Source organism: Ursus americanus, chromosome 22, assembly GCF_024610735.1.
Source record: "Ursus americanus isolate L20-20 chromosome 22, mUrsAme1.1.p, whole genome shotgun sequence".
NCBI classification, from domain to species: Eukaryota; Metazoa; Chordata; class Mammalia; order Carnivora; family Ursidae; genus Ursus; species Ursus americanus.
Genome location: NC_142148.1, coordinates 21,129,446 through 21,149,999, shown reverse-complemented (window position 1 = coordinate 21,149,999; position 20,554 = coordinate 21,129,446). Strand labels below are relative to the sequence as shown.

General features: G+C 42.0%; 1 protein-coding gene across 3 annotated transcripts in view; it reads left to right on the top strand.

Annotated features, from left to right (window-relative positions):
• The window catches only part of CTNNBL1 (catenin beta like 1), a 155,693-nt gene that overhangs the window by 41,378 nt on the left and 93,761 nt on the right, over positions 1-20,554 (top strand). For all 3 annotated transcript variants that reach the window (XM_087853593.1, XM_087853592.1, XM_087853594.1), the window contains exons 4-6: positions 1,681-1,822; positions 11,354-11,449; positions 18,950-19,043. In XM_087853593.1, the coding sequence (XP_087709719.1) occupies positions 1,681-1,822; positions 11,354-11,449; positions 18,950-19,043 (332 nt within the window). The remainder of the gene's footprint in view (positions 1-1,680; positions 1,823-11,353; positions 11,450-18,949; positions 19,044-20,554) is intronic.

The following is a 20,554-nucleotide window of genomic DNA, read 5'->3' as shown; positions in this document are numbered from 1 at the left end:
GCAGAATCCAGATTTCTGGAGAGATGATGTTTGCCCAGCCCCTCAGCATCTGAATGAGGCATATATAACTTCAAGAGTCCATGCTTATGTTCCTTTTCTTTTTTTAAATTAAATCACCCTGATATAAAATTAAATTGAGACCATTTGATTAAGCAGGCATCTGTGGATATATAGAGACAAAAGATATAATTTCTGTCTTTAAGAAGCTTACATTCTAGAAGGGAGGATAGACATAATAACAGTAGTGGCAGAAGAAAAAATGAGGGCAAACGTATAGTGCTTTTATAGGCCAGGCATTTTTCTTAAGTGCTTTATATGTATTTATTCATTTACTCTTTACAGTAGCCCTGTGAGATAGGTAACTTTATGATCTTATTTACAAATGAGAAACTGAGGCATACAGAAGTGAAGTAAGTGGCTAAGTCAAGTTCAAACCCAGGTAATCTGACTCTAGAGTCTGTTAAACCACTGCTGGGGGCCTGGACGGCTCAGTTGGTTAAAGCGTCTGACTCTTGGTCTCAGCTCAGGTCTTTTTTTTTTTTTTTTTTTTTTAAGATTTTATTTATTTATTTATTTGTTTATTTATTTATTTATTTATTTATTTATTTATTTATTTTCGAGAAAGAGAGAGCGAGCCTGTATGTGAGCAGGGGGAGGGACAGGGGTGAACGAGAGGGAAAGGATCTCAGGGAAACTCCACACTGAATGCAGAGCCTGACAACGGGCTTGATCTCACAACCCTGGGATCGTGACCTGAGCCAGAACCCAAGAGTCGGATGCTCAACCGGCTGAACCATACAGGTGCCCCTCAGCTCAGGGTCGTGAGTTCAAGAGTTCAAGCATGGAGCCTACTTCAGAAATAACAGCATTATCACTGCTTCCCTTCAGTTACTCTCAGTCAGGTATTGTTCAGTTGCTTTACGTGGATTGGCTCACTTCTTCCTCAGAGCAAACCTTCCTGTCTTGTTCCCCAAAGGCTTAGTGATCATTTCTGAAAAGTCAGACACCGGGGGAGGGCTGGGATCAGTGAATGCAGAGCAGTTTTGTTCTTAGCGTCTGAGCATAGGTTTGGTGGAAGGTTCAGGTGTGGAAATGTGAGTGGAGTATCATGCCACGTAAGGTGTGGTGCTGATTACAGGGTGCCGGAGACTAGCTCTGCTTTACTTTGGGATCTGCCCCCTAAGCAGCTCCCTGAAGGGAGACTGTTTGGAGGAAAGCAGGGTATTTTTGGATGGCAGGAGAATCTCAGTATCTTCCTTTGGATAAGAGGAATAATTGGCCCTTGGTCTGAAGTGGCAGGTAAGAGAAACCCTTTTTGGATTAGTAAGATAACTATGTCAGGGCAACACAATGGTAATGGTAGCTAATCCACAGGACTGGTGGGCAGATCATTTAATGCTACAAAATGTTTCAGGAGCCTCTCAAAGGCAACTTGTGGCTGCAAGAGTAAGGGGAACCCTGTAATGAGATCTGAATCCAAGATTGATTTTTGTAATGAGGAAATCGATTTCTCAAGGAAATTGTGTGACAGTATGATGTTTGGATGAGTGTACTTCCTGGTTGGTCTGTTGCAGACACTTTGACAGATTGTTTCTCTGTCTGGATTATGTTGCTGTTTGCTCCTCAGTGCTGACAGTACCCCCTTCCTTTCACTGATGCTGTCTTGTTTTCCCCTTCTAGGTTTATGGAATCTGAGCTGGACCTAAATGACATCATTCAGGAGATGCACGTGGTGGCCACCATGCCAGACCTGTACCACCTTCTGGTGGAGCTGAATGCTGTGCAGTCTCTTCTTGGGTTACTTGGACATGATAATACAGATATCCTTTCAGATCTGTCCTCAGTAACAAGGCTGACAGGGTGAGGGAATACTGTTTACTCTCTTCTCCTGTCTGTCTCTGCTGATGTCTGCTGTCACGTCTGGTGTTCTATTTTCTTTCTAATTATCTCCCATCTTGAAACACACGCTGCTCTTTACTCATTTGAAAATCTGTTTTTATCTATGAATAAATCTTGGGCAATCCTTAATTGTCCCATTTTCTCTTATTAGTGCTGGAATTCATTGTGATGTATGTGTTCATACCTTAATAGCATTAATTTCTCAGGATCTTGATTTTCCAGGTCCATTATAGTGGCAAGGCCAGATAGGATTTGAATCTGTTGATCTAGACATCATTCTGCTACCAGACAGCCCAGTGGAGTGGAGACAAGAGGAGGCAGTGAAGCGTGGTAAAAAGCACACTGGAATGTCCAGGAAGACAGGGATTTTAATTTCTTTTGTCCAGTGCTACATTCCCTATTACTTAAAAAAGGCTTGGTGCACAGAAACATGTAATATTTGTTGAATGAGCATTAGACCTAAACAGATGATCTAGCTTTGGCTCCCAGCTTCATTTCTTGTGTGAAATTTGATGCCCCTCCAGCCCTCAGTATTGTCATCTGCAGAAGTGGAGTTAATAACTTTTGCCTTTCGTTGTTATGGAGTATTTATTAAAGGAGATCACGTGAGGGCTGAGCAGTTTCTGATACACAGTAGGTACTTAGTAGATGTGACTTTTAACTGAATCTGAACCGTGACTTCCAAAACCATTTTATACTTTGTCTTTGCTCTCAGATGTGCAGCAGCTTTCTGCAAACGGTTTTTGATGTGCCCGTGGCTAGGGATATGTTCATTAAAGCAAATTCTCTTCCAAGAGTTGTTCTATTTGAATCCAGATTTCCGAAGGTAGGAGACAAATGTAGTTAGTCTGCCTGAGTGATATTCACGGGGAATCTGCTGCTGCTTCATGTTATTTTCATCTTCCTGGTAATCTTTCTCCTGAGAGCATGTCTGACTAGGTTCTTTCCTGCCTGATAATTCTCATAGAAATAAATCAGTGAATAATTTCAAGGCAGGCTTCTTGAAGGGTGATCTTAAGCCATTTCTGAGACTTGTAAGGTTAGATAGTATTAAGAATCACTCTGTCAGTCCCCAGGTTGCTGAGTATGTTCCTCAGGGTTTACTGCTGGGTTCTGGGTTTTATGAGAACCCTGGTCGATTAGCTTGTTTCTGGATCAGCTTAGTATAGGGTCTCATGATTTCATGCAGTAGACATGCTTTGAATGCTTATGATGTACCAGGCACTGTACTAGATGCCGAGGAACTGTGGACTAGACTGGATATTCAAGCAGCATCAGTCATTAACATGTATTTGGGTATCTGCCATATGATCAGCCCTGTCCAAGGTACTGACTAGTCCTTACGGAGTTAGTAAGGTAGAAAGAGTTCTTAGTTGTGACTTCACATTTTATTTTATTTTATTTTATTTTGTTTTTAAAGATTTTATTTATTTGACAGAGAGAGACATAGCAAGAGAGGGACTACAAGCAAGGGGAGTGGGAGAGGGAGAAGCAGGCTTCCCGCTGAGCAGGGAGCCCGATGTGGGGCTCGATCCCCGAACCCTGGGATCATGACCTGAGCCAAAGGCAGACGCTTAATGACTGAGCCATCCAGGTGCCCCTGTGACTTCACGTTTTAATTCACCTACAGAACAGTAGGTTTTCAGAATCCAGACAGACCTGAGAGATGACTTAGCCTGGTGCGGTATTTATTTCTTTAGCGACCATTCAGAGGTCCAGCTAACTGTTGAGGTTGAGGCCGGCCCTCTGGGCCCCCCACTTTCCAGTCCAGTGTTGTTTCGAGTGCATCTTGAGCCCTCCCCCTGTAGGATTTATTACATCCCTGATAGAGTTGCACAGTGTCCTCTGCTACCTTGTGTATTCATACAGGAATCACCAGGTTTGTTTCTGGAAACACAGCTCTTCTTCTTTTTTCTGTTCCTGCTAACTCAAAGTAATAGTAGCAGCTTTCCGAAGATCCTGACATTTTGCTGATTCACCAGCCTGGTTCCTGCTGAGGAGAAGACTGACATAAGAAGTGCTGTTCGACATCGGCATACTTGGGAAAGGCAAGGGCACAGATGTTCCAAGTTGTTAAGTTCTGGTCTTTAAAAAGGAAAAAAACAAGTCCCCCTATAATAACTTTGACAGACTGCCATTTCCCTCCTGTTTTCTGAGAGCTAAACTGCGTTTTGTTGTGTTTTTTTCCCCCTCTAGTATGCCAACCTTCACCCTACTGCCCTAATGATATTTTTAAAAATCTGATTTTTAATTATGCCCTACATCAAATTTAAAGTGCATTTGAAATTTTTTTAATTACCTAATTTTAATTAGCTGCAGCAATTAGAATAAATGTCATCCTCCTCAAAGTACAGTTTTTCTTGAAAGTGGTTTCAGGGAAGGGTAGGCCCTCTTGACTTGCATTTGACACATCTTCTACCATTTCGGAACGTTGATCTCCCAGTAGCAATGCACTCTGCTTCTTGTCTTATCTGTGATCTATAATGGAGATTTTTCTTTAGGAGACGCTTGTTAACAATTTACTGTTGTACAGCTGTAACTGCCTGAAACACCTTACCATGAATAAACAATTTCATGGCAGTCATGACTCAAATTTTTCATCTTTTTTAACTCTTCATTTATCAACCAAGACCATATGTGGCTGGTTGTGCTCCCAGCCGGCCCAGGTCATCTTTGCTTTGTCCTTCTCTGAGAAAACATAAACTATAGGGATTTTAATTGGATCAGAGGCTGGTTTGTTGTAACCTTAAGAGGCAGAGGTTGCGAGAAAACAGCTTGTGCCTTGTCCTTTCAACCGTGAGAAGCAGCTTCAAAGTTTATGCTGGCGCTCTGCGTCACTGCTGCTCGTGAGGGCCTGTCAGCGCTACTGTGCCTCATCTCCCCCCTTGAGAGGCTGGAGCCCAGCCATCGCTTGGCTGCAGAGTGGAATTCTGGTCTGTGAAGAGCACCTCTGGGGGTGAGGGGCAAAGAGGGAGGGGCATACCCCTCACACAGTATTGAAGAGTCACTCTGAATGTGCTAGAAGGGAACACAAGGTAGGATCCCACAGCTGCTGCCTTTTAGAAATACCACTTTTTAAAACCATTTTTCCTTTGAAGTCATTTAAATACGTTTAGAGCACTTTCTTTGTGAACCTTTTGGAGCGTTTCTACAGAAACATAAGATTAAAGGTACATTTAAAGATATTTTCTCAAGGTACTGATAAGCAAACAGTTTTTGTGGCCCAGTTTACTCCTTTACTTGCCTAAAGGAACAAGGAGGAATAAAGCAAGGGGAAGATAAAACCCCGGATGGTGGCTCATCACCCTTTTTACCACCAACAAAAATAAATCACCACAGCACCAAATCCATAAGCTTCCTGTTTTTGTATGTCATTAGCCGTGTTCTCAATTTGAGCGACTAGTCAGTGGAATCCTTTCTAAGGTCCTTGTGGTAGATCCCGTCATTTATGGGCTTCCTCCTTTTTGTGGTAAGCCCTGTTGGGTCCTTTTGGGGAAAAAGAAGTAATAACTCTAGTCAAGCAAAAACACTCACTTACTTACAAGTTACTTACTATGTGTGGTGAGTGCCCTTGGAGTATTACGCCCATGAAATGCCATTGGAGTTCTGTGGTGTGAGTCATTTCTCCATTGCTCCATTTTTGGGCATTGGAGATGGGTAGGCTTTTGACAGATGTGGAGATTAGAGTGTGTTTCCAGTTTATTTTCATGGTCTGTACCTTGGAAATTGCTATTCCTTACATGCTAGAAGCTGACGTGTTCATGTAGTCACTACAGACTAACCAGGATATCAGGCTCAGGACGTCACTTAAAAAAAACAAAACAAAAGGGCTTCTGGGTGGCACAGCGGTTAAGCGTCTGCCTTCGGCTCAGGGCGTGATCCCAGCATTATGGGATCGAGCCCCACATCAGGCTCCTCCGCTATGAGCCTGCTTCTTCCTCTCCCACTCCCCCTGCTTGTGTTCCCTCTCTCGCTGGCTGTCTCTATCTCTGTCGAATAAATAAAATCTTTAAAAAAAACAAAAACAAAAAAAACAAAAAAAAAAACCCCAAAACATCAAGACTTCAGCTCTATTCTTTAAAAAAATATATATATACATAATATATATCTCGTAAACTCAATTTGTTCAAAGTCTGCTTTGTCTCCACCTGTTTGTGACTCAGAAAAATGAGGTCTCATTGTAATGGTAACCTAAGGCATTATTACAGTGGGTTGCATACTAATAGGCAGGAAGGGAGAAATTTGTTAGTTACAGAGGAGATCATTGGTGCTGATGGGACAGCGCCTTTTTTTTTTTTTTTTTTTCAGTCTGGGATAATTTTAGGGAGCGGTTGTTAGCACTATTCTTTTCTAAGCTGCCTAGTTTTCTTAGACTCTAGAAAGCCTGGAGGACCTTCAAAGTTGTCCTGTTGGATTTTGTGAAGAATTACTGTGGCAATTGGAAAATAAAGAGCAGACAGACTTTTTTTTAGAGCAGCAGGGATCAATTGAATCTGAGCAGTTTGGGTCGGAGAAAGCTAAAGTGGAACAAACTGACTGCAGCACACCATATTGTCTCAGAGGGTGTGTACAATAGTCAGGGGTGCCATGTGTTAGAGCCCCAGTGTTAATGAGCAGGAATAGGGCTGGGAAGGGTTTGAGCCTCTTAAGGGCTTTCTTCTAATTGGACTGGGAGGGAGTTGGCTATTGCTCCAGTGCTTTCCTGCAAACACTGTCTAACAAGACTTGTGTATCTTGAGCTGTTGTTTTGCTGATGAGTTGTTCTCATCTTGGTATTGCCAGAATCAAAACCGCATTGAAGAGAAGGTACTTCTTTTTCTCATCAGTAGTCTGACATGCCTGATAATCTATGTAGATAAGTCACCCATTTTTCTGGAGCCTTTTAAATATGTTCTGAAGAAAGTCAGGTCAGTTAACTTTTGATCTTGTTTATGAGTTTTAGGTGAATTCCATGCCCCTGGAAGATTAGGGTGGTTGTAGCTTGCTTTGGACATCTCCCCTGTGGCGTTATTATAGTGCCCATTAGTATTTAGTAGGTACTTAATGAATCTTGAACGAGTGCATTTGCTCCCTCATATTAGTTTGATCTAGGATTGGGAGAAAATGAAGAGTCCAGGTTTATTCTATGTAGCTCTGTGCCAGCTCTTTTAAAAGGAGGAAAAGACCATTGTGTCTGTGTTTTAAAATTCATCTGCATTAATTGAGCCATATCTAATCACTGTCCTAATCTAGGAGTTAAAGAAAAAAGTTATTATTTTTTTTTAAACCCACATTTGTTCCATTAAATCAGTTATATTCCCTGAATCTAGACTGGTTCATTTTTCTTAAGGAATCCTTTTTTAAATGACTTTTTTAAAAAAAGCCATCTGCTTACTACATATTGTTCTTATCTTTTTTTTTTTTCTAGTAACTTTATTCCTTATGGACACATCTCATTGGAGATTAATGAGATTAACATTCAGTTTCTATACCAAAACTCTACATGAATCATACCCAAAGGCAAATATCTAAAGCCAAAAAGTAGAAGTAAATACCCCTCTTTTTCCAAGAGCCTTTGTATTAGGGACCATTTTGTGCCCCGCTGGTCTTTTCTACTTCACCTCTTATTACACTAGCTTATTGCCCCAGTAGTGGACAGGTACAGAGGGAGCGTGCGGGGGTGGCCTTTCTACTCGACATGACAAAATAGGCTATCAAAAACTGTGTTTAGTAATTCACAGAGAGACAGGCTCTCTGTTTTCCTATTATACCTGGACGGGAGAGCCTTTTACCTTGTGAAATGAAATTGTAACTACAGTGGAAAAACCTATCACCCATGCCCAGAGTCTGCTTGTGAAGAAATGCTGGATGGGCGGCAGACTGTGCTGAATTTTCTTATCAAGATTGAGAGTCCGCCTGTCTATCTTTAGTTTTGGTTCTCATTCCTCTTTCTGGTCTTCAAATGACCTCTGCCTTCTGGGTCATATTACATTACCTAGGAGTTGATGATTACAATTACGGACTAACGCCTTGCTGAAACGTTATTTGGTGAAAGTTAGGAATTTATGTAACACCAGTTAGCAGAATTGATGAGATGTTTACCAGACCCAGTAGCTGGTAACTGGTTTCATGTTCGACTTCTCGGCTGAGGCAGGAGGGTAGGCAAGGAGGTAACCACTGGAACATTTTTAGAAATGACTTTCCTTGGTAAAAGTTAGACATTTATCCTGTCCTATATAAAACCACCACCATTGTCAAGTTTTTTCCTTTTCAAAAAAAGTTCCTAGGTTTAGTGTGACACATCTGTGAGCATGGTATAAGACTAATCAAAGAAAAGTATGATACCTGGCCCATAGACCTTAGAGGCTGAAAAAGGACTTGATCAATCTGAATGTAGCATAGCCGGAATATAAAATTAGATCTTCCAACCCATTGTGACCCAGAAAGGGAGACCATGCTGTTGTTAGCTTACATTTTAGATTTTAGAGGCTTCAGGAAAAAGTGAAGGCAACAGTGAGGGCCTTGGCCATTCTGTGGGAAGACTTGACTAACAATCTTTATTATAAAACGCTTTCATATTTTCTTAGTACTTTGATTTGCTTGGCCTTCGGTATATGTGACCTTATTTATTCCTTTTAGCTACTCAGTGAGATGGGCTGGGCAGGGACCATTGCCACCATTTTACAAGCAAGGAAACTAAGCTATAAGGAAAACAAGGGGCTTGGACAGGATCACACAGCTAGTGATAATTTTGGGATAGTTCAGAATGTTCATTAAAGATAGAAGCAAAGATGAATAGGACATGACTCCTGTCTCATGTTTGCTCTGACTCTTCATCTGTTCTTTCATATATATCCCACCTGTCTCCTGAGGCTGTTGTTTAATGAACAGTCATCACCTATGAGTTAATAAACACTTAGTTCTGCATGGCATTGTTCGAGGGAGGTAATGGTAGTACTTATTACATGCCTGATTCATATTCTTGTCCTATAGACATCTGACGCTATAGTGGATGGGTGGATGGATGGATACATAGATGAAATCTCATATGTATAAAATAAGCATGTGAATAGATAAGATTTTTACAATGTATATGTAAGAATTTTTCAAGAGAACATATTTAGTAGTTTCTTAGTTGAGGAGGATGAGGGGGGAGTTTTCAGCATCTCGTTTCTTCCTGAAACTTTTAATAACTTTTGGTGGAAATACATGACAGATCTTTGTAATTACAGTAGGGTCATTAGCTAGATTTTACCTGAACCTCACCCTGTTTAAAGCTGGTATGTATTCCCCTGTGCATTAATATGAGGTATAGTGGCAAAAGTATCATTTTTGGAATCAGATGGACCTACTGTTCTCCCTTACTATTGCAGTGACCTTTAGCTAAGTTACTTAACCCCTTTGAGCTTTTAGCTTTCTGATCTGTAAAATGGGGATCACACATTTCTTATAATGCCCTTGTGAGAAGTTGGTAGCACAGCCCTTGGCATAATGATGACTTTTAGACATGGTGGTTATTACGATGGCGACCGCTGCAGTCTTTACTACTAATACTAGTCAGGGGTAGCTTTGGGATTTCTAAGGGTTAGTTTGGTAGCCAGTTTTTGTTTTTTAAAATTAATTCAAACAACTTCTGTGTTTACTGTATGTCAAGTAAACTATGTGGCCTTTTGTGTCCACCATTTTCTGGTTACTTGGTTAATGAAGATTGGACTAGACACATAAAGGAGTTTTGTCCAAAGATCTTTAAGCTCTTTTATATATTCAGTTTTGTAACACTCTGGTGTTTTGGGTAAATATCACTTTAAAGAGTGAAAGAAGATGACACAGATAGCTTAGTTACTTGTGCATGATGGTCAGCTAGTCGGTTATAAATGAATAAAACAAACCTACCAGTGGGTTTTCTTTCAGCAAAAGATGTTCATAAAATACCTGGAGTGTCAGCTGGCAGTTAGCAAGTCCTATCATTCCTGTTACTATGTTCTATATCTTTCCTTTTATTTTTTTCTTTCCAGTTCTAGTGAAACTACCGTGATTCTGACCTTGTCTCACCCCGGACTCTTCTATTGTGGTATCTTTTCCTCCAGACCTGGCTCCTCGCCCAGCCCTCACCCTCCAGCTACCCGCTCAGCCTGCCTCCCATCTGCCCACCCCCGCCCCCAGCACTCAGCACTTGAGTGCAGCCTGTGCACAGCTATTAGGTTATTCTTTCAAAATATTGTTTTCTTCATATAGTTCTAGTTGCAATTTTCTCTCTCTTCTCCCCTTTCTTCTGTCCTCCTCTCCCTCCCCTCATCCTCTGTGTTCTCCTCTTCATGTGCCTTTGTACATTCCAGTCTCTTTGCTCTTACTCCCGTGGCTTGGCTTTCTCACCCCTCTGTCCTCATCCTTTTTAGCTGCTTGTTTTCTGACCAGTCTTCTCTAGCAAATCATTCCTGATTTCTGAGTTCAGTTTGATTGCCCCTTTCCTAGGACGTCTGTATTCCTCATTTGTTAAATGTTGGCAGTTGCCTGTGGTGTATAATTTTTTAAATGTCTCTGATTATTGAATGCTGTCATTTTGTAGATGAGAAAACTGAGGCCCAGAATGAATAATGGATTTGCTTCCGTCACCATCACAGTGCTTTCTTCATTGTAGACATTCAGAAATGCAGGTCGGCAGAACATGGTGTCCGTGTGTGTGTGTGTGTGTGTGTGTGTGTGTGTGTGTGTGTGGTGTGTGTGTGTGTGTGTGTGTGAGAGAGAGAGAGTGTGTATTTCCAAGATGAGGAAGGGAAGCAGTTTAATTCTGCCTTCCAGTTTCCAAACATAACTCCTTTTTTCTCTCTTTCATTCTTTCTTTCTATCATATATATATATATATTTTTTTCCTCTTTCTATTTTTGTCGAGTGTTTAATTCTCATTGTTCCTCCTTTTATGTCCACAGTAGCTCGGTATTTGAGGAGAGGGAGCTGGAGGTAGGGGGAGGTCTAGCAAGGTCCACTGTAAAGCCTTCCTCTACATCTGAAACTGATTTGGTCTTGCCCCGCTCTCTGCCAGCCTCTAGGTGAGCACCAGCCATCTCATCTCAGAAACTACTACTGCCTTTGGAAGTGAACTGTACAGGGTAGTTCAGATTATACCGAGTTCCAAGAATTTAAATTGTGAGATAGGGTTAAGGGTGTTGGCCTATTTCCCACTGGAAAAGCAACTCCTGAGCAATTTATTTGAAATTTTGAAATTTATGAAAAAGCAGTGAACTATGGAATAAGTGACCAGGAAGGCAGCATAAGGAAAAAGACTGAGTCAGTTAACAACATTTACTGAACACCCACTGCGAGTAGAACCTTGTTGAAGAGATGTTAATAAAACCACGGTGTATTAAAGGTGAACAGTAATAAAATGATTGACAAGGAAACAGAAGGGAAGCGAAGATGTTAATAAAATGTCAGTAAGGTTTCAGTATGTACGTGATACCCTTAACACTTTTCACATGTGTCCATAGCTGTGGTTGATTTGCTTCAGGAATTAACAGATATAGACACCCTCCACGAGAGTGAAGAGGGAGCGGAAGTACTCATCGATGCTCTGGTAAGTTGCACATCCAGCTGGGGTTTCCGGGTGTGTGTAAGGTTTTAACAGCGTCACCATTGTCCCTGTGGCACCGGGTGGGTGTGAGCTCCGTGGCAAGGGTGCACTGAATGAGGAGAGTAAGAAAGTAGAAATGCAACTTGTGGGGTACATGAGACTCTGGAACTGTGTTAAGGAAGGGGTTATAGAGGCATTTATTTATTAAATATTTGCTGGTAAGCAGGCCTTTTCTCACTTTTTTCACTTTATGTGATCTTCACCGTACTCTCTCAGGGTATTACTGCTACTATTCCCATTCCCAGCTGTGACACTGAGGCTTGGAGAGGCGAAACAGCTTGCCTGTGGTCACACAGCCGGGATTTGAACCTGTGTTCTCTTTGACTCCATGTTCCTATTCTTCTGCCTCCAATTGTGCTGCTGCTGACCTTTTCACAAATGTTTCTTCTTTCCTCTCCAAGCACCAGTGAGGACAGATACCATTATTATTTTATAGATAGGGAATTGGAGAATGTTAAAAGCAAGAGCAAACCTTCCAGCTCATCCAGCCAGACTCACAGCCCCTGCCTGTAGAGACAGGGCCGGTGGGTTTCGGTGTGCCTTTTTGTGGAGCCTGGGTAAGGCTTCAGTCTTCCAGGCAGCAACCAGTCAAAGTTTATATGTGAGTTAAACCAATCTGTTCTCATCGCCTCTCTTTACACGTGAGGAAACCCAGATACAGAAGGGCAGCTCTCCACTGGGTTACTCAGCCAGGCCTTGTGCAGCTGAGATGAGAGCCTGCGTGTTCGGATCCTCACAACTCCAGCTTCCCTCTCTCGCCAGTGATTGTAGAGGCCTCCAGGACTGGAAAGGCGCCACAGCTGGCAAGTGGCGGAGGGAGTCTGTTCCAGCCTCTTACCCTGACACTTCCTGTGGGGCTCTGTCCACCCATCAAGCTGTCTCCCTCCTCTAGGCTCTGTTAATTTTCCTTCCTCTCTGTTGTCTTCTGTTGTCTGGTTTTTTCTTTCTGCTAAGAATTTAGTAAATACTGGTTTTGATGCAGTTGACAGTTTATCAAAGATGGCTGCAGTCCCTTGTATTAGAAGCACCGGGATGTTTGTTAGGCTATATTCTGACTCCATCCTAAACCCACTGAATCAGAATGGTTGGGACTGGGGCCCCAAATGATTCTGACACCCCGTCGCTGCTCCAACCACCCTCTCTTCGCTCTTTCTCTCTCAAGGTTCTTGACACTGGAAATTTCCCATGTGCCATGCTTGTTGCTGGCATTTGGCGTGATTGGAGAGGCTGTGAACCCACTGGATATGAAGGACTGTCTCCTACAGAGCATGAGGCTGGAGTCCAGTAGGGCTATTTGTGACTGAGTTTGAGGAAAATTTCTATTGCCGTTTTTCTTTCAAGCTCCTTCCTAGAGCGAACTGCCACTTTCGTAGAATTCAGGACCTTTATTTTTCCTTTGAACCACTGTGCAGAAAGAAAAGGATGATGTTGGGTTGTCCTTTTGTTTTGAGGAGCATCTGAAGGAAGGCTGTGGCACTTGCTCCTGCTCTGTGTCCCCACAGTGTCATTTGTGCAGTCTTACCTTCCAGAGGTTAATTACAGTGGCCCTGAGTGAGCCTTCCTGCCTGGTCCCTGGGCTGATTTTAATTACCATCCTTTGCCTGTGTGAATAGGGGAGACGAGAGAGGAGCAGCTAGCCTGGCTGCTGCCTGTAAAATGTACCCAGAAACAGCAATTCACACAAAAGCCCCCTTTGTGTTTTCTGTGTTGCTAAGCCCACCAACGAAAGCTGAATCGTGCAGATTTGATTGTTTGTTTGGAAAGAAACAGTTCATCCTTAGTCTGGGGAGCTGTTAGGTAGCTGCTATACAGGGTTTTCTGTTTGTTTAGTTTTTTTTTTATTATCATGTTAAGATTTTGACTCTTACAGCTTTATACTGGTGGGGCTGGTGTGAATCACAATTGAGCATTCCTAGACTCCTATATATTATTTGCTTGTCTGCAGCCAGTTAGAAGCCATCAGTAAATAACAGAGAACAGAACTGGTAGGTGGTCTTTATTTTATTTCATTTCATTTTATTTTATTTTTTGCCCTTGTGCTGCATTCAGGAAGAAGTTTGATAAGTAGTCTCATATTACAAGGGTTGAGTTGTCTTTGTAGTTTTAATTTGGGGCCAATATCAGAGGCCTGGAATTGCATGAGCAGAGGCTAGAGGGCACGGAGCAGAATTTATTGTGGTGTGCAGTTTGCAGTTATTGCCTTGGTCTTTTTCCCAACTGGAAGTCTTAAGCAATAGACTAGCACATTTGTGGGGAGAGAGTGCTGTCCTGGCATTCTTGGGGATCTTTGGGGCTTAAAATTTGGTTCATATCCACTGCTATTGCTTATGCAAAAGGTGAATATTTGTGTTTTGTAACAAATTGATTTGGTAGCCTGGAAAATAGTCTTTTCTAAGAGTAGTAAATGCAAGAGTATATTGCTTTAATGGCATTTCTCTGACATACCTCTCTAAAGAAGTCTTAGGACTTCTTGAGAGTTCTGATTAGATGACAGCCATTTCCTACTTTCTAATCCCCAAATTTGCCATGTGCTTGGCAGCCCCATGCCTTTGCTCACATCTGCCTTCACCTTGGCAAGCTTTGCTTCTCCTGGGCTACCTGGAATACTCCCACTCATCCTTTAAAGCCTGACTTAAAGCTTATCTCTTCTGAGTGTTTTTTTGTTTGTTTTGTTTTTTTTTAGGCTACCCCCCGCCCCGCAAGCAGAATTTGTGTTCTTTTAGCACTTTGTATATCCTGGCACTTGTCACATTGTCTTATAGACATCTCTTTATAAGTTTGTCTTTCCTGAGATGTGATTTCCATCAAGAGAGTGGCCAGAGTAGGAGCTCTGTCATTTACCAACTGTGTGTCCTTGGGGAAGTTACCTAATCTTGATGTATTCAGTTTCTTCTTCTGTAGAATGGGGATAACAGTAGTGCCTATTGCATGCATAACACTGAAGTGAGGAATAAATGAGGTATTTAATAAATCTTTAGGACAGTGTCCAACACAGAGTAAACACCCAATAAGTGTTGGCCATTATCTTCATAAAGGCATTGCGTGGAACATATTAAGTACTTAGTAAATGTCAAGTTAAAATGATACGTATCATCTGCTGTACAGCGAGAGGTTGAGTTCAACAAACATTTTTTTTTTCATTTTGACAGATGTTCAGAAAACATTTTGAATGAATACTCAAAAAATTTTTTTGAAGGGAATGGACCTAAATAAGGCGTGGGAGGATGGACGTTTAGCTTAAAAAAAAAAATGATGAAATGAGAAATGATAATGCAAGGCAGAATATTAAGGACAGTTGTGAGAGATGTAAGCTTCTGTGGAAGTAGGGAGGAGGGAGCCATCACTTGTGATGGGGAAGAATCAGGAAGGACTGCAGAGCTGCAGGTACTTTCTGTGGCCTCAAACGGAAGCTTTAACGGGAGGATGTGTGCAGGTGTCCCAGTGGAGGAGGTGGAAATGTGGCTGGGCCGTGACATTGGCCATAGTGGCTAGGAGCCACCATGTGGTATAAAGAGTTTCACAAAAGTGATTTTGATATGGAGACTCAGGAGACTGCCCTCCATACCCGTTCTTGCACTCAACTAACCCTACTTAAGCATTCAGCTTTGAAGTTCTGTAGTAGTTTGGCTTGGGCAGCTTGGCAATGCATTCGTTCTGCTCAGGTGAGGCTGAGGTTGGCAGGTTTTCAGTTGCTCTAAAGGTATTTCTTATGTAAATTTCTGGATCCTATCACTTTTATCCCTTCTCCTTTCTATTAATGTCTTCACCTTCATCTGTTCCCAAGCAAAATTCATTCGTTCGTTCATTCATTCCCTGAATGTTTATTGAGTGTTTTGTATGTTCTAGACTCAGGAATGGGGTATATAACAATGAGCAAGACTGACAGAGTCTGCTTTTGTGGAGCTCAAATTCTGGTGTGGGGGGAAGCAGTAAACCAGCTGGAAAGCAGATAGTGATTCTCTGTTACATAAGGAATTAAAAGAGAGTGATGTGATGTACGGTGACTGGGAAGTCACGTTAGATTAGTCAGGGAAGGCCTGAGTTCGGCATGACAAGAAGAAACCAGCCATTGAGAATGACCAAGGGTAAGATGGGACAAGTGCAAAGGCAGGAATGAGCTTGACAGATTTGAGGAACAGAAAAACTGTTGGAGCACAGCTGGGGGGGAGGGGAGAGAGCGCGGTCAGGGCCAGATTGCTCAGGGTTTTGTAGGCCGTGGTAGGAAGTCGGGGTGGAATTGCTGGTGTGAAGGGGAATAACTGGAGTATCTTGGGCAAGGGAGTGTAACATAGTCTGACCTAACATTTTAGGAAGACCATTTTTGGCAGCTGTGTGGATAATGAATTGGAGGAGCAAGAGGAGAAGCTAAAATATTACTAAATAGGTGGTAACAGGCATAAGTTTTGCATTCTGACAATATTACCGTTCGTATCCTCAAAACTTACTGCTTGATCAAGAGTCAGTGGATGTGGGAGGTTTTTTCTTAATCTTTTAAATATGAAATTTCCAGAACTCATAGCAGGTAGAAAATTTTACTCCACACTCTTAAGAAAGTTTATTGGCAGATTGTACAAGTTAGAAAAAGAATCCTTCAAATGTTCTCATCTGTCTCTTTTAAAAATTTCCTCCTTTTCTCTTGTATCCATCTTCCCTGGTCAAGTGGAAAAGGGTATCTGAACATGCCCTTGAACTTCATCTTAGTAGGACCTGCCAGAATATTGTTTAGGATATCTGTTAACAAGAAGTATCCGGTGACTTACCAGAAAACATCAGGCTTAAGACGGTCATGATATCCGAGGCCAGGGTTGCTCTGGCTGACACTTTGGTCCCTGACCAGGGTTTGTTTTTGGTTTCAGATTTAGTCACAGGTCCAAACAATTGACATGAAGGTGGTGGACCTGAGGAGCTAGAGGGAGTAAGACAGAATGCTAATTTGTGCTTCTTACTAGGTGATATCCAGAGCTATGCATAATATAAATATTTTCCCAAGGGTTTTCTGAGCGAAATGTATTTTGACTGCTTTGACCCTCCTACAATCAGATAAAATTGCATTTAACCGAGCTAAACATAAAGTTTCATACTTTGCAACCTTGAAAAGGCTGTCTGTTAGAAGTTAGATTTCTGTAGCAAGAAAAAAGATTTTCCTCCAGCCAGATGCCCATTCAGTTCTGGGATTTGAACGTGTTGCATACTGCCAGTGTCCCCCCGCCATTTTCCAGACAGCAGAGATGGGAGACCCAACTAAGAATCAAGGAAAGGGGGGAAAATAATGCAGATAAAGCAGCAATAAGCAATTGAAACGGGTGAAGCAGTTTGCAGAACCGACAAGCAGTGTGATACCCAGTGGATTTGCAGTGTCTGCTGCTTTAGGATTCAGGGAGATTATAAGTCAATCAGGGTGATTTAGGGAAAAACAAACTGTGACATGGTTCATATTTTCCCCCCAGATGTTTTTCTGTTTCCTCTCACATATTCAAATTGTTCAATTAATTAAGGAAAATATTGCGGTGGATTTCTTTGGTGAAGCTTTTGCTGGCTGCAAGATTTGAGAGTGAGATTGTGTATCTCCTTGGGATAAGAGGGGAAAACAGCTCATTCTCATATTTACAGGCACCCTCAATTCTGGCATCAGTATCCCCTCAAATCTGCAGCTAGTGTCTTGCATTGTTCTTCACACCACAAAGGGCAGAGCCTAGAAAATTCTACCTCATTTATGATTCAGGTTTGCAAATCAGTCGATAATTTCGGCTTTTCCCCCTTGCCAGATGCTTCCTTTAAGTGCCGAGAAAGAGTAAAGAGGTCTTATTTCAAGATCTGTCTCTTGCCATTGTTCCGTCCTCTGGCTCAGTTTGAATTGTGTTGTAGGGTGTCTTATATACCCGTGCTCAGGCAGTGTCAGTCAAACGAGATGTTTCCTTCTCTCTCCTTTCGTTTCCCCTCCCCAAAGTGACAGGGTATGATTGGAAAAAATAGACACTTAGAGTCAGTCACTTCTGCCACAACCTTTGTGACTTTGGCCAGGCTAGTTAACCTCTCTGGGCCTTTGTTTGCTCACCTATAAAAGCTATGAGGATTACGTGAGAATAAACGGAACAGTTTATATAAAAGACCTGATTGCAGTACATAAAGTAAGTGTCTTTTGTCAGTTTATTTGAATTTAGCAAAATGACTGAGTGTCTGTCATGTACCATAGCATTGCATTAACTACCCTTGGAAGAATCTGCCAGGATGAACGAGGGTTTGGTGACTGCCTTCAAAGGCCTGGAGTTTTTCTTGGTCTGTGGGAGATACAAATAGTGAACGATCAGATGTCAGAAGGGGTCAAGAGCTAGATTCAAACTCTCTACTTACTTTTTGATCTGGACCCAGGGTAAGGCATGCCACATAATTTTATTTAATCTTGATGACTTATTCCCATTTCCTAAATGAGGCAGTCAGAGAGGATATACCATAGACACACAGCAGGTCTTATCTTCCTGTACAGGTTACTGACTGGCTACTGATGAGAAAGTTATTACCAAGTGGATAATCACTTCTTGATTATACGGTGTTTCCGTAGTTACCTTCCTGGGTTTGCATCAGGGTTACCCAAAGGGCAGTCTCCCTAAGAGTACAGATTGTGCACAGAGGGAAGCGTGAAGTAGTATAAGCATTAATTTACCAAAGAAGGAAGCTTGGTTTTTGCTTTTGCTGCCACTGCCCAGTAGCCATTTGGTCTTGGCTAAGCCGTTAATCTCTGAGTATCTTCTCTATGACATAGGAAACTTTCAGTTTCCTCTAAGGTTGTATGAATCACATTCGAGAAATTTAATTGCTGTTGTATGCTTTAAATGTAATACAAATGTCAGGCATTTTATTATGTTAATACTCTTCTCAAGAAGAAATTAGAAATTCATCAGAAGTAATAGTTTCATAAAAGCTTAGTATAGGACATTAGGAACGTTTTGAGTTTAACCCTGAATTTCGAGGTCAGTGTAAAGTATGGCAAGTAAACTTCCCAACTAAACATCTCTTGGTGCTGTGGTCTAGAAACATGCTTTTGACTTGAACAAATGATTGACCTGATTTAAGATGGTGCTTTCGCAAAGTGTTAGTTTCAGTACCACAGGGAAGTAGAAAAAGCACTGAACTTGATTTCAGAAGGCCTAGGTTCAAGTGCTAGCGCTGGTACTCACTAACTTTGCAACCTTGAATTTTACTTTGTGTCCTTAAGCTTAGATTTACTCATCTTAGGTTAGGGATAACGAAGCCTGCCCTTTCTTTGCCTTGAGGTCACTTCAAGACTCAAAGACGTAATGGGACGGGAGAGCACGCTGTAAAGCATGGGTGGTCGATTAGTTCTTTTGTTCATGCAGGTGAGAAGAAAGCATGGGAATGTGGGAGTATTTTGGAACTGTTTTGTGACATGTGTCCCTCTCTCCTTTTGCTTCCCTGTTGGTGAAGGTGGATGGGCAGGTGGTGGCCCTGCTTGTGCAGAATCTGGAGCGCCTGGATGAGTCTGTGAAAGAAGAGGCCGATGGTGTCCACAACACTCTAGGTGAGGGGCAGGGTGACCAGTGATCTGAGACCTTCATGTTTGTTTTGGGGCTTGGTGCTCATTTCTTTCTTCCTTCATAATAGAATCAACAGCAGCGGTGTTTTCTTTCCTTCTACTCCCAGACTGCCTTTCCAGAAATGAAGACCCTTGTGTAAATTTCATATAACTGCAGCTTTGGTTTGGCTTGCAAGTAATAAAAGTAGAAATCCACTAAGTAGGGTAGCTTCCTGGACAAAAGCTGGCTCCGTTTAGCAAGCCCTTGCTTCTAAATGTTAGGGTCATGTCTGTGCAGGGTGAATTTTTTTTTTTTAAGCTTTAGAAAGTGTATATTTTACAATTTTTAATCCCCTATATTGGTTTTTCTTCCTGCTTTCCTTCAGTGGGACTACAAACTTTGAAACAGTGGAGTACCTTTATAAGACAGTTTATTTGAAAAAGGGTTAAGTGTTTCTTTGTCTTCTTATGTGTAGTTTGCCATGTAAACTGAGTTGAAATATTGCTGTTAACTTGGATGCACCTTCATCATATGTTAATTTAAATGGGTGTCTGCAGTATTTCCCTTCCTCCTCCTTGACTCTCCCAGGTCTTTCTCCCTGCAAAGTTGCCGAACTATTAGCCTATTTAAAATTGTGCTTTGGGGTAGTCCTGTTTATCACTGGTCATTGTCTTGTAAAAAAACCAAAGGTGACATATCTTAAGCAGAGCTTGAGAAATGAACAAGGCCCTGCTGAAGCAGAAATTTTGATGAGATTAGATTCAGCTCTTTTTGTCTACCACAGATTTCTCTTGTAGTTTTATACTCTCTTCTGTGAGCATTATCATAAAGAAGGGGGAAGACACAGCACCAAGGGAGTAAGAGAAGAGAGAACATAACAATCTGTAACTTGGGAGTTGACTTTAGTCTAGAGCTAGAATTTGGCATTACCATCTGTTAGCCTAATGCTGGATTTTGCTGAATAGAAAGCTTATCAAAAGTCTTAACTGACTGTTAATAAAAAGGGCCTGGTATAATGAAAAAAGCACCAGGCTGGCCGGCTGTAGAGATCTGTCTAGTGTCAGCACAGTCACCTACCCACAGCTCAGGAGGCTCATCCTCTCTCAGTTAAAATCGAGCACTGGCTGTTTGTGAGGCACTGTGCTGGGCGCTGGGGTAGATTAAAGATGAATTGGGCATGGTCTCAACTCGCTAAAAAGCAGACTGATGGGAAAGTCTTGAATGGAAAGGAAAGATAATACAGGGTGACAAATGGTATCATAGTCACTGGAGAGCAGTGTGGAAGTGAGGAAGGGTCTCCAGAAGTAGCTGAATGGGGCTGAATATGAAGACGGGTGCGTTTTGACAGAGAAACGTGAGAAGGACCCTTGGGTGAGAGAGAGTCACAGTTGCAAAGCCGTGAGTGGGCGTGGGCTTGGGGAAAGAGTAGAGATGTACTGTGGCAGTGGCAGGTAGCAGTAGTGGGAGATGGGATCTGAGGCGTGAGTTTGCCCAGATGGCGAAGACCTTGTAAACC